Source organism: Xiphophorus maculatus, chromosome 20, assembly GCF_002775205.1.
Source record: "Xiphophorus maculatus strain JP 163 A chromosome 20, X_maculatus-5.0-male, whole genome shotgun sequence".
Taxonomy (NCBI): domain Eukaryota; kingdom Metazoa; phylum Chordata; class Actinopteri; order Cyprinodontiformes; family Poeciliidae; genus Xiphophorus; species Xiphophorus maculatus.
The window spans coordinates 18,986,190-19,004,249 of NC_036462.1; the positions used below are offsets into that span (position 1 = coordinate 18,986,190).

The 18,060-nt window shown below is 36.3% G+C and overlaps 1 protein-coding gene across 4 annotated transcripts in view; it reads left to right on the forward strand.

The window, feature by feature from the left end:
• The first annotated feature begins 3,711 nt into the window (after window positions 1–3,711).
• LOC102224109 (AMP deaminase 2-like) overlaps window positions 3,712–18,060 on the forward strand; it is a 43,597-nt gene continuing 29,248 nt past the window's right edge. The window contains exons 1-2 of one of the 4 annotated variants that reach the window (XM_023353435.1): window positions 3,712–3,804; window positions 4,117–4,185. In XM_023353435.1, coding sequence (XP_023209203.1) covers window positions 4,176–4,185 — 10 coding nt within the window. In that variant the 5' untranslated portion in view covers window positions 3,712–3,804; window positions 4,117–4,175. Of the gene's footprint in view, window positions 3,805–4,116; window positions 4,186–8,132; window positions 8,213–9,571; window positions 10,299–18,060 lie in introns of those variants that run through there. The other 3 variants (XM_023353436.1, XM_023353434.1, XM_023353433.1) reach the window with 3 other exon arrangements.

Genomic DNA, 18,060 nt, shown 5'->3' on the forward strand with positions numbered 1-18,060 from the left:
GAAGAGCCCACTGCACTGAACCCCATTGAAAACCTCCTTGTTATTCCACCAAATATTGATTTCTGAACTCTTCCTGTGTTAAAACTTTAGTTTTGTTGCTTCCAAATGAATATGAATGTTTTCCATACATTATTTGAGGTCTGGAAGCACTGCATTTTTTTTGTTATTTTGACAATTTATCATTTTCTGCAATAAATACTAAATTTTGATTGTAACTTCAGACATGTTGTCAGTAGTTCATAGAATAAAACAACAATGTTCATTTTACTTGAATGTATATCTATAAAAAGTAAAATCAGTGAAACTAGTCATTTTCAACGGTCTTTTAATTTTTTCCAGAGGTGTACATAAACATAAACATAAACATAATTTATGAATCTTATTTATGGCGGGATTTTAGGATATCACCTAACCTCTTGTGTATGACATAGAACCTAATATCATCCTTCATTTCTTCATAATTTTCATCCAAACTATTAAACTTTTTTTTTCTAACTTTTTCACAGGATTTTTTTCTGCTTTTTTGATCAGTCTTAAGCATGTTTTCTATACAGCCACTTTTAACTCTCTTTATGAATCATTTAGGTTTACAAAAGACTGTCATGTTCAAATCGTCAGGAAATGTTGTGACTTAAACTGAAAGACAAAAGGCAAAGAACCAATTTTTAATTGGATTCTTTGAATCTTTGTTACCAAAGAAACAATTTGTTGCTGTTACTTTTATTGAGAAATACCAAAGAAAAAACTGTTTGAAAAACTGAAAATTGTATCTCAGCTTCAACAAAGCGATTTCTGAGGAGTTGTTAGCTGAAAACTTGGCCTGCAGCGAATACTTAAATAAATGATATTTGTTTTTGCTAAAGATTTTTTATTGTATCAAGAAATTAATACGTCAATCCAGTATATTTGTATAGCACATTTCAGCAGGTGGTTCCCTGGAGTCACAAAGCCTTTCAAAAAGCTTTCTCACCCTGATACATGTCAGTGCTTTCCATCTGTTTTTTATTTTTTTCCCCTAGATTCTAGATTTGGGATAATGTGTTTTTTGAAAGAAAGTCTTTCCCCCCCATTTTTTATTTTTTAGGTCTGACATGTTGTCTGTACACTTTTCTCTTTTCTGTTAGCACAAACAGCAATAAAGGTTTTCCTGGTAAAAAAATAAATAAATAAAAATAAAAATCTTGAGAGGAAATGCGCTGAGGGCTAAGAAGAATGTTGAAAAAGATTTCTGAAAGCCAGAAAAACTTACAACTAAAAAACTCCAAAGGATTACAAAAAATAATCCTTGAACGAAAATAAATATAAAAAGACTAAAATAGGATTGTCTATTAGGTTTAATGCAGCTAAAACTAAGATCTCACTTAGTGCATTTAAACCCCATAAGCTCTAAAAATGATCAGTTTTAATAATCATTTTAAAACTGAACAGAAAACGACTGTTTTGTGGTTTTCTGAAGCCACAAGACTCTGAAGTTTTGTGGCTTCAGAGAAACACAGCCATGGAACCAAGTCACTTTCTGCTGATCAACACAGTTTAAAGAGGCTGAACAAACATATCAGAGGTAGATTTGAAACAGAACAACCACATCTTTGCAGTTCCCAACAAGCATGAATGCAGAAGGAAAAATCTCTGAAACATAAAACACCTTCTGCATCTTTATACAGAGAGGAAAAAGAATGAATTTCAATAAACTATACTTTTGGAAAAGTTGGAAATCAGCTTTTTTTTGAGGGTGTGGGCTTGATGATTGTATAACAGAAAATGTGTTTGTTTGTTTTTGTCATACCATTACAAATGTAAATGTGTCTAGTTCACATTATTGTGATTTAAATTGGAGCTGTGTGTTTTGGTCAGATGAAACTAAACTGAACATTTATGCAATAACCCCTCCAGTATAGGGTGGTTTGAAACCTTGTGCCCAGTGTTAATCATGGTGGAGGATATGTGATGCTGTGGGCCTGTTTCTCTTCTCAAAACCCTGTAAACCTTTTTTTTTGAGTGGCTTTTTCAGTTTTTAAATTAGTTGTTACATTTAAACAAATGAAAACATAATAATTCATCAGACACAGGGTCAACCTTCTGACCTAGCAATCTACGTTCCCAGACTAAAATCCTGTTTTCAAATGTGACCATTCAACTGTTACAAACCTGCTTGTTTTCCTAAAAGTCCAAAGGTTTGAGTGAATCACTCTGTTAGCTGAGATGTCGGACTTCAGCCTTAAAAGTCCTGAGTCAGCCCTTTTCTTTTTGACAGTCCTCCGGGTGAACTTTGACCTAATTAGGAGCAGCAAAATCATGATGATGATGCAAAATATACAACATCAAGTTTATTTGATGCAAACCTACTGAGTGGTGTTCTTTTACATGGGCCATGTACAGAAAGGGGAGCGTACTAGGTTAAAAGTTATAATTTATCTGTCCAAAGGGCATCATTGTTGAATAAATTAACACTGTCATTTATGGTTTCATTTAGGCGACACACAGCTCATCATTTATAAATCTAACTCTGTAATGTTTTAGAGGAAATTTAAAGTTCAAGAAGCAACAGAGAAACTAGATTTGTCGCATTCTTTGATATCCTGCCATCCTTTATACCTCATCTTGTGTTAGCAAACACTGTCCTTCATCCCTTGACGTCACGTCACCGTCCATATTTATATTAGAGTTGGATGTTTCAACATCAGGTTTACAATGAGATTAAAAAATGTGACAGTGTATTTAAGAAATAACTGTTCTTGTCCAAAATCTTTTTTTTTTTTTTTTTTTAGATATGTGTTTATTTCAGGCATGCTTATTCATATATACATTTTATATAAAAGAAAAATAAAACAAAAAATATAAATTTGAAAAACTATTTTCGGGGGGAGGAGTGAAAAACTGATCCGCTGAAAAGTAAATCTTGTTTGATCTACTTTTAATGTTTAATATATCAAAAACATAAAACCACAGGTAAAGAAAAATATATACTCCGAGAAGCTCCGTACCTGAACAGTAAAAAGTTTATATTTTCTCCGTGACGTCAATATAAAGTTTTCTACATTGGGCTTACAAGGTGATAGAAAAAATGTTTTGATGTTAAAATACTTTGACGTGTACAGACGGAAACAGCGCCCTCTACAGACACTATGGCATATCTGCAGGATCTGCACCTGACTAGAAATATGATAAAAGGTAAACTTTTGGTTCCTTTCGACTGTAATTTCATGTTTTATTATTTTATAAATAAAAATAAATTTAAAGGAGAATTAGTTGTCATATGTTCTTACCACAAAACTAAAAAAATAGTTCCATATTTCAGTTTTAAATATTGTTTTTGTCGTTTTTAGCATAATAAATCAGACCTAGTTTTGCATTATTTAATTTACCCCGCTTAAAAAAAATAAATAAATAAATAAATGTATTGTTACAAAGCCAGCAGAAAAAGCGCCATAAATTACAAAACTCTCCCGTATTTGTTTTATACTGTATGATGCTACTAATAAAAGAAAAAAACCAAAACTGATCTACAGTGACAAAAGAGCTTTTTATATTTTCATTTTCTTTACATGCATAAGTTATGGGGTAAATGCAATCATACATTCGTCCATGCAGACATGTTTGGGTTTTGACAGCTTTGCTCCAGTTACTGTAGATAAGACCTTATCTAAGCCTGCAGGACAGAGGACAGCCTCCTCTGTGGTTCTGGGTGTGTTTAAGTCAACCTTTGAACCTCTGGGAGACAAACTGCAGCGACTCCTTTAAAACTGCAACTTCATTCCTGAAGTTCCGTCTAAACACAAAAACCCACGAAGCTGCTGAGCTAAGGTGAAATATATATATATATATATATTTGTGGTGTCTACTTAATACTTTACTTTAGTGACGTTTGTTTTTATTGGCTATTTCGGATGATTATAAAATGAGGAAATAGTTTAAATTACATTCCTCAGGTGTCAGAACAGTGAAAGTTAATGTATTTAAGGATATTTAACACGTTTAAGTTAATCTAGAGAGTGTGTTAATGACATTTAATGACCCGGTGCAGTTTCTGCGTTCAGATAAAGCTAGCAAGCTACCAGCTGTACTCTGTAGGAACAGTTACTTTCCACCATGTTAACTTTCTTTCTGTGTTTTCAGACCACTTCCTTTATATTTGAGCTTCTTTGGTCCACTTTCGCCTGCGGCTAATCACAACAATGTCAAACGGTATGTCAACATGTACACATCCTGTCCTAAATGTTTAATAAACCACACAACACAGGGCGAAAACACTTTTATGTTCTGCTGATGTTCCAGGCATGTTTAATTAGTTATAGATCAATTTTATATTTATCTGAATACTCTGAACTTGGAGTCAAGGAAGATTAGTGCCATTATGTTACTAATTAACTAAAGAACACAGGACAAAATGTTAGCTTTTTCCAATTGTTTTTTCTCTTGTTATAGAGAAAAACAGGTCTAATAATGCAATAGTTTTCATAATGATTTATGTTAAAGTGAAATGCTTTATGCCTAGTTTGCTACATCACATCTTGATTTGAGTATTTTAAAAATTTGTATTTTGTTTCAGGGCTTAATGGCTGAATGCTTCCTTATTCAAAAGCCAGGTTTTGTCAGGTCGCTACCTGTTTGGTCTCTGGATCCCAACCCTGGTCTTCAAGGCACATTGCCCTGCAGGTTTTAGATGTTTACCTGATTTGGCACACTTGATTTCATTTGGTGGCTGATCTACATGCTTTTGCTTTCATCAACCATCTTACTCAGGTGTTATAAAGCAGGGCAGTGGGCCTTCAGGACCAGGGTTGTTGGTCTATGCAGCTTGAATTTCAGGTGGAACGAGATTTGTATTGGCACTACAGCGTTACTACGGACACAGTGACACTTTCATAGCTCTAAAAGCCCAAAACTGACCACTAAAACTGCTAGATTTATTTATTTTTTTACAAAGTATAGGTACCTATATTCAAAAACTCTGCTTAGAAGAACCTCAGACTTTGTCTGTAGGATATGTCACTGCTTATTGTAGAAGTCTAGATTCTTGATTTAGAAATTAAGCTTATCATACTTTGACCAGATGTCAAGAAAGAAGTTAAATTACTCTTTCCCACTCTCCAAAAATCACCCTATTTTACAGTTGTATTTTTTCATTATATATACAATCATCAGATGAGATCCAACTAAGACTTAATCAGATTCAATATAGTAATTTGTGCTTAAATGTCCTGAATGTTATTGAAGCAAAAAAAACAAACAAAAAACAATAAGTTGAGTCTGAAATGGAATGTAATGCAACTTAATTCAAGCAATAAAAGTTTTAAATGTGTACTTAATGCTCTAATGCATTACGTTTTCTCTATATCTCATTCAAATGTTAATTTCTTACACGCTATTTTCTTACAATATGGAAAAAATGACTTTTCTGTCATAGCATTTTTAGTATTATTATATTTTATATATAATATATTATATTATATCTTATATAATATATCATATCTTAATGATGAATCTTTATTCATCATTATTTAAGATGAATCTTATTATATTTTACATATAATATAAAATATATTAATTTTCAGTCAGTTGAACTCAAAATTAGTCACCCATTTAGATTAAAAATGATTCAACTAAGAAGTGTGTCTGACAGTGACCAAGCTTTTCTAGATAGAATGATGTGAAAGGAGCATCAGATAGAAAAAAATAATTTACTTGTTTTTATTTACCAGTATTTTTCGCACTATAAGGCGCACCTAAAAACCTTCAATTTTCTCAAAAGCCGACAGTGCGCCTTATAATCCGGTGCGCCTTATATATGGACCAATACTGAGCCACAACTGGTCTCGCAACTACGGTAAGCAGCCGCCGACTTCATTTTCCCCCGTGGAAGAAGAAACGGGAAAGCAGACGCCAACTTCATTTTCCCTGTAGAAGAAGAAACGGGGGAAAGAAGCCGCCGATGCAGCCAGCGGTGCACGCTGGGTTTTGTGTAAAGATCCCAAAATGGCTCCTATTAAGAGACACGCTTACAACGCAGAGTTTAAGCTCAAGGCGATCAGTCACACAGTAGAACAGGGGAATGGGCTCTTTGCACCTGCCGCGCTGACGTCACAACCGCATGCGCAAATGCGGCTCTCTTTTTTCGCTTTGAGTTACCATGACAGCTAGAAAAGACAAAGTCTTATTTCAGACGCAAATAAAACAATACTATGAACATTGCTGTCTTCCTAATATAATGGGCTTTAAAGTTTTCATGGATTTCCAAGCGGTCCTGAATTAAGAAGACGGTGGCTTGTAAATATTGGTCGCTACCAGTTAAAGCTAACGCTGCACAGCAAAGTTTACAGCCTTCACTTCACTCCGGATCAGCTTCTTCAGCCTAAAACAGAAGGTAAAAGAGCTTCCTGTGTTATTTCCATGGAATCACTTCTGTATTCAGCCTGAAAGAGTTTATGGGAACCAGAGAGCAGAGCCAGACAGCCGAGCTACTGATCCGCCTGTACAAACCGCTGTAAACACCATCCTGCTTCACAAGAAACATGCAAAACTAATAAAGCGAAATAACACGGAGACCTTACGGAACACGGTTATATTTTTCTAAAAGCAACAACATTGAGCCTGAACCGTCAGCTGAACTAGAACTCCGACACCAGAGCTGCTCTACTGTTAAGCTATGGGCTTGTTGTGTTTCCTCAGGCTTCAGAAGCAAAAAGCCTGAACCGTAAAATCCCCGTTACTTGGTCTCTGACACTAACGACAATAAACCACATAATATACTTGAACACAAGGTAAAAACATTGTCCGTTAGAATGGATGAAAAATGTTTAGATACTTAAATAGCACATTTTTACACGAAAAATGTCTAGCATAAGCTAAAGCTAATGTTAGCCACAAAGTTTAAAGAAAGTAAAACTCACCTTCGTATCTGTGTATAACGAGGCCAACATCTTAAAACCTTTCTCCAGCTTATTGTCGGGGCTTCGGCTTGATGTACATCATTAATTGTTACCTTGGACAAGCCCTGCAAGAGCCTTTTTCAATAGATTGGAAAAGATTGAGCCGCTTTTCCCTGAACGAGGAAGCTGAGGTGCAAAGAGCCCACAGAGCAGCAGCCAGAGAATTTAACATGAACAATCAATGGTGCAGAAGTGGAGGAAGCAACAGCTGTTTATTCATTTTGGGAATGAACGGAGTTTTCAGAACGCTGGTTTGTAATCTATTAATAAAGTTTGACTGACCTATCTGACTATTTTGTCGACATTCCCTTTATCGCAGTTCCATCTAATGGATGCATAACGTAACCCCAGCCTTTACTGTAGCGGCTATTCTATGCGCCTTATAATGCGGTGCGGCTTATATATGAAAAAAGTTTTAAAATAGGCCATTCATTGAAGGTGCGCCTTATAATGCGGTGCGCCTTATAGTGCGGACAATACGGTACATTTATACTCATCTCAATAATTAGTAGGACAGTTATTGAAATAAAACAGCAGCCAGTCCCCTTGTTATAATAACTGAGCTGCTTTTTTGGTTGCTTTTTATGTATTTTTTGATGAGTTGTAAGTATTTGAGGTAGGAAGACCTTCTTCACCTCATAATTGTTAACTCCTTCTACAGATTGTCTATCAGATCCACTCCAAAATGCTAACATTACCTCCAGTCAGAAGAAACATGTTGGTAAAATATATATATTAAAAAATACTTTAAACCTAAATCTGACTGGAGTTTAAAGTGCGTAAGTCTGTCCAAATACTTTGAAACTTACAAGCATTTGACTTGTTGAACTTCTTTGATTTCTAAAACAACATTTGCTAGAAACTCTTACAAGCTAGTTTGGCTTGCAGCCAGTAACGACTGGCAGAATCAGGAATAATAACAAATCAAGGCTAGGTTTTAGAAAAAAAACCAAACAATACAACAGGCTTACATTTGGCAAGGCCCAATAGTTTTTTTTCCCACATTTCAGAAATATTTGCGGAGAGGCAGTTTGCAGAAAGAAAGCAAACAGTTTTTTCCTCTCCTGGCTTTTGGCCTCTGCAAGTAAGACACTGAATTTCACTGGCTGTGCTCTAGAAGGGTAAAAAAAAAAAAAAAAAGACTCATCAGCATGCAGTGATACGCACAGTGGTCTCATTCTTAGCAAAAGAATGTGTGCTCACAAATCCTGACCAAGCAGAGAAAAAGCTACTGAGGAGCTACTTGTTGATGAAACCTTTCTGAGTCCTACAGGCCAAAGAATGTGAGTATTTACTGTGTTCACTAATAAAAGGGTAGTTTGCTTTTTTATTTAAGATGAAATTAGGCCTGCGTGTGTGTGTTTGATTTGTTTTTGCTGTTGCTGTTGCACCAGATGGTGAGTTGTCTCTGAAAACTAGGTCAGATTTTATAAAAGGCTGCAGACACCCAAAAACATTTTTTTTTTAATGTTGACAACAATATTGAGGATTGATCTTTGACTTGGTCAGACAATAAAGCTCAAAGGTTTCTTGTTAGAGCTTTTCTGAAGCTATATATTTAAGGATGAATATTTTATGTATCATTTTTGTCTATAGAAGCCTATTTGACATCTACTTAAAATAGTTTAAGTGGAATAGTTTATGTAGACTATTCTACATGGTAGAAAGTTTGTTGAAGCTGTCCTAGATGAATCATAAATCACTGTATTGGTAAATGTCTACTTTGTCTAATTAATACTGCAGATCTGGAGTTTATATAAAGGAAGTGGTTGTCTGTGTTTACACTTTTGAGGCTGTGTGCAAACACAATGTGAATGCCTGGGCTGTGACTACAGATGAACAGAGCTTTAACATAGATGTTGAACAGTAAAATTCCTCTTCCTGGGTGATTTATCCACATTGCAAGCAAGTTGAAGACAGGGCCACTGGCATTAATATTTATTAATTTCAGGAAATGTTGGCAGTAAAAGAGAAATAAGTTCTCCTAGTGCAAAATAGTTGCATTATTTTGCTTACCACTAGGTGGGGATCTTTACCTGTTTTAGGTTTTTCATGCCCCAGATTCTCAAGTCACTGATTCCATCAAACATTTTTAAGAGCTGAGTAATCCTGTCATCACTAGTTTGGATTCTTGAAAGTCCTCCGTCTTGCGTAACAAGTTTTGGAGTGTGCTGATAAGATTACAGATAACATTATCCCAGGCTGCTGTTTGTGGTTTGCTGCTGTGTGAATGACAACTGTACATTTTATACGACGGTTTGAACTGATGAAAACACAAATTTGCATTGAAATAAATCGGTATCGCTTTATTAGATGTAACTGGATTTAAACTGGAGCTGTTTGTTTTTGCATAGCGTCCCGTAATGAAGTTATGTAATCAGGATGAACTGATTTGAAATCTAGTCAATCAGTGAAGGTTTATTTCTAAATTTGCTTTGACATGCGGACATACTCATTTGGACAAGCAGTGTGATCAATTATGTTCCTAGAAAGTTGTGCATGTAGCGTGTAGCCTGTCACAGGTTGTGTTACTGTCCCTCTCTGTGCATTGGCTGTCCCTATTTATAAAACGCCCAGTCAGGAGGGCCTGTGCTGTGTGCGTTTCAGCTGCCTGGCTTCCCTCAGAAGTTTCCAGCAGGAAAGAGACGCAGACCTCACCGGTTAGCTTACATACTAAGCCGGTTTCTAAGCTTATCCTCTCTGTTCTGTTTGTTGTCTTTGGCGCTTTTTCCCCTCCATCTCCTGCTGTTCATCTAAATCTCCTTCTTCTCTTGGCTAACGGGGGGATTCTTATGATACCAAGTGGATCTAACTTCTAAGTTTAGACAAGTGGAAAACTTTCGTCCTCCACTCACCTTGGCTCTGAGCTGCTGGGGTACAAGTTGGTCACCAGGATTGCTGGCTGTCATGCTAGCAGCACACCTTCTTCTGCAATGGCCTCTTCTGTGGTTGTATTTCACCACATTGGCTACAGGAAGCTCATTCCCTGGTTGCTAAGGCAACCAAGGAGGATGGTCCCCCGCAGGATCGGGGAAAGCCTTGGGCGTCCTTTTAGTGCGTCGCTGTGCTGCTCGCCTGCTGACCCGCTGCTGGCCGGAAGGAGGTGGAGCCAACTTTGCAGCAGAGCTGTGAGCAGCTCAGCATGGGTCCTGCTTTTCCCCTGCCCCACCATGAGACAGAGCTCCAGCATCAGAGCGGATGCTCCCCTCTGCTGGTCACTTCACAGCTCAGACTCGCTCTGCTCCTGTAGTAACAGGAACTTGGGTGCTAGGATGTCATCTTCCACCTCCAACAGCAATGGACAAGGGAAGAGTAAACCTAAATCCCAGACTCCCAAAAGAGGGAGCCTGAAGAGCAACACCAGCCCCGGTGAGTGTTGATGAAAGGTGGCCCCACAGAGAGAGTGCAGGAAGTATCAGTTGTTACTGTGGGGTGGAGTCAGTGACACGGATGCATGTTATGTTGGCATGCAGGTTTTTATGCTTTCCAGCTTAGGAAATGAGTTTGCAAATATGGGATTCCCCTTCGTAACTTAATGTTGGTTCTTGTATTTGATGTTAAGGCAGTTTGTTTTTGGCTGATGTTTAATATTCAGCATGTGTGACTCTGCAGGAACTGCTGCAAAGACTGTCTGTACATAATTCAGTATTAAACCAAATCTAAACTTTTAATCTTTTAATAGATGCTTGTTTGTTAATATGAAGAGCAATTTCTTATTTACAATGTTATCCTGAAAATGCTAAAACACTTAAAACGGGAGAGAGGGGAGAGGACATTTACATTTATACAATGAGTTATAATTAATTGTAATATGACTAGCTGATAAATGCTTGAAATAACAGGTTAAACTTATTTAATTTATTTGTGAACACTTAGATTTTAGTTTAGTTTTGGTCAGATGGTTTCTATGTCATTCGCATAAAATGATCTGTCTTTCTCTGAAGTAGTTGCTAGAAATATTGTATATTAATTTTGCGCTTTTGTTTTTTAATTTTGGTAAAATATTAAGTAGTTTTTAACTTACATCTACTATATTATGTGCTATTTGGGGTTGGTCATTCCTGCAAAGACAAGCTGGCCTTGTATCTTCTGATACTTGTTTCTGATGCTGGTTTTTAGGGTGTACAGATGCTCCTCACTTTGGATTAAAAATCGAGGTATACTCTTAACGAATGTCAACCAGAATAAGCACATTACAGGAAAAAACAAAACAACAAAAAAGTTAAGTAGTTGATCAGTCTTATTGCTGACTCAGATGGGTAAAGCTTGTTTCTGTTCATTCTGCTTCTGGGGGAGGAGTCTTCATAAGGCCCTGATCAGCCAATCAGAAGCCAGTTTTAGTAAACGTGCAGCACTGTCACACTAGACAGCCAATAATAAACATGGAATTTTCTTTGGGGGGTTTCTGCAAGATTTTTCAAACCCAGAGAGAAAGAAGGTATTCAAAGGTTGCAGACAAAATCTCCTGGCTGAAGCATTTTCACATTTAAGCTCTCAAACATGAAATCCTTCTATTAGATGAAAATACAGCCATTAGAATTAGAAAGTAAGAGCCATCTTATGCGAGATACTTAAGGGAGATGTTAGAATTAGAACAATATAGTTTGTACTAAAATATGTGATACAGTTTTGAGAAGTTTTTATTCTGTTAGAAATATTTAAACTTTCTGGCAAGATTCCAAAGAGAGGCATGCTACATTCAATGTTTTTGTACACATTAAGATTTCCGACTTAATGCCACATCTTGAATGTGGCAGCCATTAATAAGGGATCGTAGCTCCATTACTGTGCTTGTGCTATAAGCTAACTGGTCTTTTTAGCAGAAACTGTCCCTCCAGTAGAGTGATAATTATATAAAAGGTAATTTCATATAAATATTAACTTGTCTTGAAACTGGTTGATGTCTTAGTGTTGTGCAGCTTTCCTGTTTGGAGGGATGCAACTGCATATCTGAAGCAGTAACTCCCTCTGACAGACATTTCATGAAATTTGCTGAGGAAGCCTGTGCTTGGCGCAGTAATAAATAACTTAGCAGTCTCTCCAGCCATGCAGTCATTTAAGTCCTCTCAATTAGCCGCTTGGCTGGGTCCTGTGCTTCTCGCAGTCTGTTTTGAGCACCAGATCTGGGTCACTTCTCTCTTCTGACCACATCAACCTGCTTGCCCTCTGACAGCAAATTACTGTTGTAAACATCATCTACTGTCGCTGTTGTGAGCAGAGAGTTGTAAACAAGTCATGAACCCCGAGTCATCAACATCGGCGTTTCTAAACAAAGTATTTAGTTCTACTACGCTACATCTTTTGTGTATCCTGTTTATGAGGTTTATCTTGATCTACAGACATAAACAGGTCTTCTGATATAAAGGCAGCTGCAGATTAAAATTCCTTCGAAGGAAGGCGGTGTTGAGGTTCACTTTAAGTCATCCCAAAATATATGATTGTCCAGCGGTTCCTGCAGTTTTCCTCTGTTCTGGTTCATTTATTAAACATACACATTCCCTTTCATTTTAGGACTTTGTCTCTTAAATTATACATATGCAGTACGTTTTTACTTGTCTCAGCTCCCTAAAAGCTCTTGTAAACGTTTCCGTCCTTCTTGCGCTGTTTGACGTCTGCAATTAGCTGGAACTGCAGCTTACATCGAATCGGAGTCGTCATCGGAAAGTTAAATTGTGCTACAGTGCTAAAAGATTTAAGCCTGCTGCAATAACCAATTAATAGATTAACTTTGTGATAAGTTAAAATGAGCTTGATCATTTGGATTATTATTATGTTTATATAGACATCATTGTCAATTTTACTTATGTTGTTTTTCCATTTTATTAATTTTTTTGATTATCATGGTTTATTTTGGAGATTTATTATTATTTTAAGATTGGATAGTACAAAATTTTGTTGTCCACCAGTGTGAAAATTCTCCAATAAAACACTTTGCATCCACAAGTAGATGTTGTCATTTAGTTTGGTTAAGAATGATACTTATTTTTCTTCCATATCCAGTTTCAAGTGTTTTTTTAAATTTTTTTTTACAAAATTAAAATTTATTGGCCTTTCAGAGGGCAAACTTTCATTATTATGCCATTATCAATTTGTCACTTGAAATGGTGTCAAAACATCAATATTATCGTTTATCACAATAGTTAGTGGAACAATTTATTGTCCAACAAAATTTGGACAATAATTTTGAAAGAAAAACGGCGAGTGACTGAGGGTCACTGCGCGTAACACAAACCCTGTAAATTCTAGACACTAACAGGTACCATAGAATTGCACAAAAATCCGTGAGGGACGGCGAAGTCCCTGCTCGAAATTCTGTGAAAGAGATGTACGGAGCCTTGTGTCAGAAGCCCATTATAATGCTGTCTGCATCGTTTTAAACTGTGATCGTGAGTGGGAATAAAAATAGCAATAGGTATTTTGTTCCATATAACACAGTAGGAGTGTAACAGGTAAACCTTCTATGGATGCAAACTGGACTAAAAACCCACCTGTTTAGGATTGCATTTGAAACGTAATCAATTACAAATTTATTGATGGAACCTGACTTAATGTCGTGTTTTGATTGTTGATTCTATGTTGCTTTGTGTTTCTGTGTTTGATATGATGTAAAGCACTTTGAAATGCCTTGCTGCTGAAAATGTGCTATACAAATAAAATTTGATTGATTGATTATCATAGGCCTACTTGGATGCAATAACTTTTTGTACAATGGCACTATATAATAAACTGAATTGAAGATATATAAAAGCACGATTAACAAAAAGTCCTCAGGAACAGTGTAAAGCTTTATCTCGGCAAGGGGTTGTGCATGAAGAAGCCAGTCTTGAAAACAAAACTTGTTACATGAAATAAACAAAGTGGCTTTTTCTAATGTCCTTTTTTCAATATCCCCCGTTAACATGCGGTCAGTTTGATTTTTGCTGTAAACCTTTCTGAACATTTACTGATTGAGTGTGTGAACATCAAACTGCAGAAAACATTCAAATATTTCTCTGTTCAGCGGTAAAAATGGCAGTTGCCTGCTAAATTCTTGTTTATTTTCTAAGATCTTATAGCTTTTTACAGCTAGAGGGAGACATCTGACATGAAAATGTTGTATTTTCAGCACATCAGTGTTAAACAAGTCGCTGGTTGTCAGTGTCTCCACTCTCTGGCCGTCCTGCGGTCAGACATGAAGCGATGACCAAATCTTCCTGTGTTTGGGTGGAAAATTCCTGGGCTTTTTTCTGCTAATAATAGCTCAGTTGCTTTCCATGTAACATGGCTGGAAAAGGGATTTTGTAGAGCTGGGAATCAAGGCCATGAAATCTCTCACACCACCAACAGGTGGACTTTTGTTTGCTGAGAGCCTCCAGAGAGCCCAGAGCCACCAGTATGCTCTCAAAACAAACACAAGCATTGTTCACAAAAACTCACAGCAGGTAGACTCAACATCAGGAACATCTGAAAACTCTCACTGAGGTAATTTGCTAAATGAACAGCAGCACTGCGTGATTATGATGTATTTCACTAGCTAGACACAGTTAAGTACTCCGCTTTGTGCTCCCAGTGTTGCTCCTAGCAGAGATCCTCTTTCATTTAATCCTCCTCATTCGATCAGACGAACCAGCGTCAGCTGATGTTTGGTCGCTGGCTTACTTTTTATTAGCTTCTGAGCTCACCAAGTCTATTGTCTGCCACAATCGTCTGCAGTGACTGATCTCTGTGACCACGCTGGCTTTGTGAGAAAAAAAAAATCATGCAAGTTGCACAGATATTAAAAGATCGAAATAGTTATAATGTTTATGTGTGAGTAAGACATGCAGGTGCAAATAGGTGTGCAGCAATTATTTAGAACTTCACTTCTTACTGCTTTTTTCTAATTCTGTAAACTTAAGATACATTATACATTCATTTTAAATATTTTCATACCTTACTTTTTGCAGTATTTGCGTTTTTTTTCCCATTTCCTCCGTTTGCTATTTTGTAGGTTTTAGTGTCTGTTTAGTTCTATAATATGTGGGGTCTAAGGTTTAGTCGTTTATCTACTTCGTATGCACAACGTTCTGCAGCAAAATGTAGTTTTGTAACAATAAATAGTAAACATACTTTGATTATTTATAAATTGTTGGGCCAAATGGGGATCACACAAAATTTTATGTAATTTTTTGACATTAATGATGTTTAGGTGAATGTGTAAATTGTTTTTTTCAGTCAAAATTTCAAACACAAATTCTAATGGATTATTCTGTCATTGTTCAATAAAAAGTTGTGTGTAATTGGTGTGTAAGGCAATGTCTTTGTTAAAATAGAGTCAAAATCTATTACAGTAAAGGTTTAAGCATTTTATCATTATTTATCTCCTAAATGTATCAATAATATTTACATACAAAGAAAGTTAATATTGCAATTCCTTAAATAATTGCTGTACAACCGGGAGTGTATGGGAGACAGGATACAAAATAACCAAGATCTAAACTGACCTGGAAGCAACACATTTTAATTTTTTAACCAGACAAGTAAATAACGCAGACATAAAAAAGATAAAACAGAAAAGCATTTTACCTCTTGTTGCTCCCCTTAAGTGGGGTTTTATCTCAGAGATGGGATATTGACCTCTTGCAGCATAAGAATCGAACAAGTATAAGTTACAAGTACAGTGTTAAATGCTAACAGTGTCAAGTAACAGAGTAGCTCTGCTATATTCAGATATGATGAGAGCTGAGCTGACAGAAAATACTGTCAGAATAATCCCAGATGATTGGTATGGGACAATGAGAGTAGTATCTATGTTTTGTTTTTGAATGTTTCTCTGTTATCACATGAACATTTTCCTGGTTGACAAATTACAAAGTAGATACATCTTTATGAATACTAGGAAAACATTTTTTGTGAATGTTTGTCCTATTTTTCTCGTGGGAATTTGGCTCCCGACATGGAGATTAGAGTTGTTGAGCGGAGTCGTCGACAGTAAAGCCGGCTCTTTAAAATAGGGAGGGACGAGTTGTGTAGAGTTTCTCTCTGGTGCTGCTGATAGGCATCTGGGGAAAAGGATGTGCTGAGAAGTAATAATAGTGGAAGTCGTGTAGAGGTCGCAAATAATAACACGACTCGCAATACTGCCTTTCATTCAAATGTTCTTTTTATTTAAGTCTAAATGTTTTAACTTGTTTTCTTTAAAACAACTTTGTCATAAAAGGTTTATTGTTGAATATTGACCCAGATTGTCCCTTCTTCTTACCACCATTATCATGTCGGTAACACTTTTTTTGACAAGTGTGCATAAGACTGACATGACACTGTCATAAACATGACATAACACCTATTATAAACATGAAGGAGTCTTTATGAATGTCTGTGACTGTTGTCATGAAGTGTCATTCGGTAAATAATGACACTTTTAATGCAAAGTTGCTTTAAAATTTTCATTAAAAGTGCCAACTTTGTATTATTTTGTAAATAAAGACATTTTAATGCAAAGTTGGCACTTTTAATGGACTTTCAACGCAACTTTTACAGCAACTTTGCATTAAAAGTGTTATTTACTGAATGACACGTCATGACAACAGTCATAGACATTCATAAAGACTCTTTCATGTTTATGACTGGTGTCATGTCATGTTTATGACAGGTGTTATGTCATGTTTATGACTGGTGTTATGTCATGTTTATGACGGTGTCATGTCATGTTTATGACGGTGTCATGTCATGTTTATGACGGTGTCATGTCATGTTTATGACGGTGTTATGTCATGTTTATGACAGTGTCATGTGATGTTTATGACGGTGTTATGTCATGTTTATGACAGTGTGATGTCATGTTTATGACAGGTGTTATGTCATGTTTATGACGGTGTCATGTCATGTTTATGACGGTGTTATGTCATGTTTATGACAGTGTTATGTCATGTTTATGACAGTGTCATGTGATGTTTATGACAGGTGTTATGTCATGTTTATGACGGTGTTATGTCATGTTTATGACGGTGTCATGTCATGTTTATGACGGTGTTATGTCATGTTTATGACAGTGTGATGTCATGTTTATGACAGGTGTTATGTCATGTTTATGACAGTGTTATGTCATGTTTATGACAGTGTTATGTCATGTTTATGACAGGTGTTATGTCATGTTTATGATGGTGTCATGTCATGTTTATGACGGTGTTATGTCATGTTTATGACAGTGTTATGTCATGTTTATGATGGTGTCATGTCATGTTTATGACGGTGTCATGTCATGTTTATGACTGGTGTCATGTCATGTTTATGACAGGAGTCATGTCAGTCTTATGACGGTGTTATGTCATGTTTATGACGGTGTCATGTCATGTTTATGACGGTGTTATGTCATGTTTATGACAGTGTTATGTCATGTTTATGATGGTGTCATGTCATGTTTATGACGGTGTCATGTCATGTTTATGACTGGTGTCATGTCATGTTTATGACAGGAGTCATGTCAGTCTTATGACGGTGTCATGTCATGTTTATGACGGTGTCATGTCATGTTTATGACGGTGTCATGTCATGTTTATGACGGTGTTATGTCATGTTTATGACGGTGTCATGTCATGTTTATGACGGTGTCATGTCATGTTTATGACAGGTGTCATGTCATGTTTATGACTGGTGTCATGTCATGTTTATGACAGGAGTCATGTCAGTCTTATGCACACCCTGTCAAATAAAGTGTTACAATCATGTCTTGATCACTAAAACGTAAATCATGTTTAGACTTTAAGACCATTGAAAGTTCACTCAACTAGGTATAAATATATAATTAGCATGACATGACATGCCCAGGAATTAAAATAAAATTGCCTTTCAATTGTGACAACAACTGTAATTTGATATGTTGTGCAGATTGTGTACAAGTTAGTTCTGCTACTGTTTTGTAGAAAATTATTGGTTTATGTTAGACAAATGAACAATAAGTGCAGGTGGTATTAGTATAGAAAATGTATGTAAATACGTTTAATCTGTGTGTTTGGATTTGCATACTGCAGCTCATCCTCTACTAAAACACACCAACTTTTAAATATCTGAACTGAGAAGAGGAACATTTTTAAAAACTGTTTTGCCCGAGTTTTGCACAAAAATGACTAAAAGTACTGTTTTCCTAGTCTGTGCAGTTTGTATTGCCATTTCT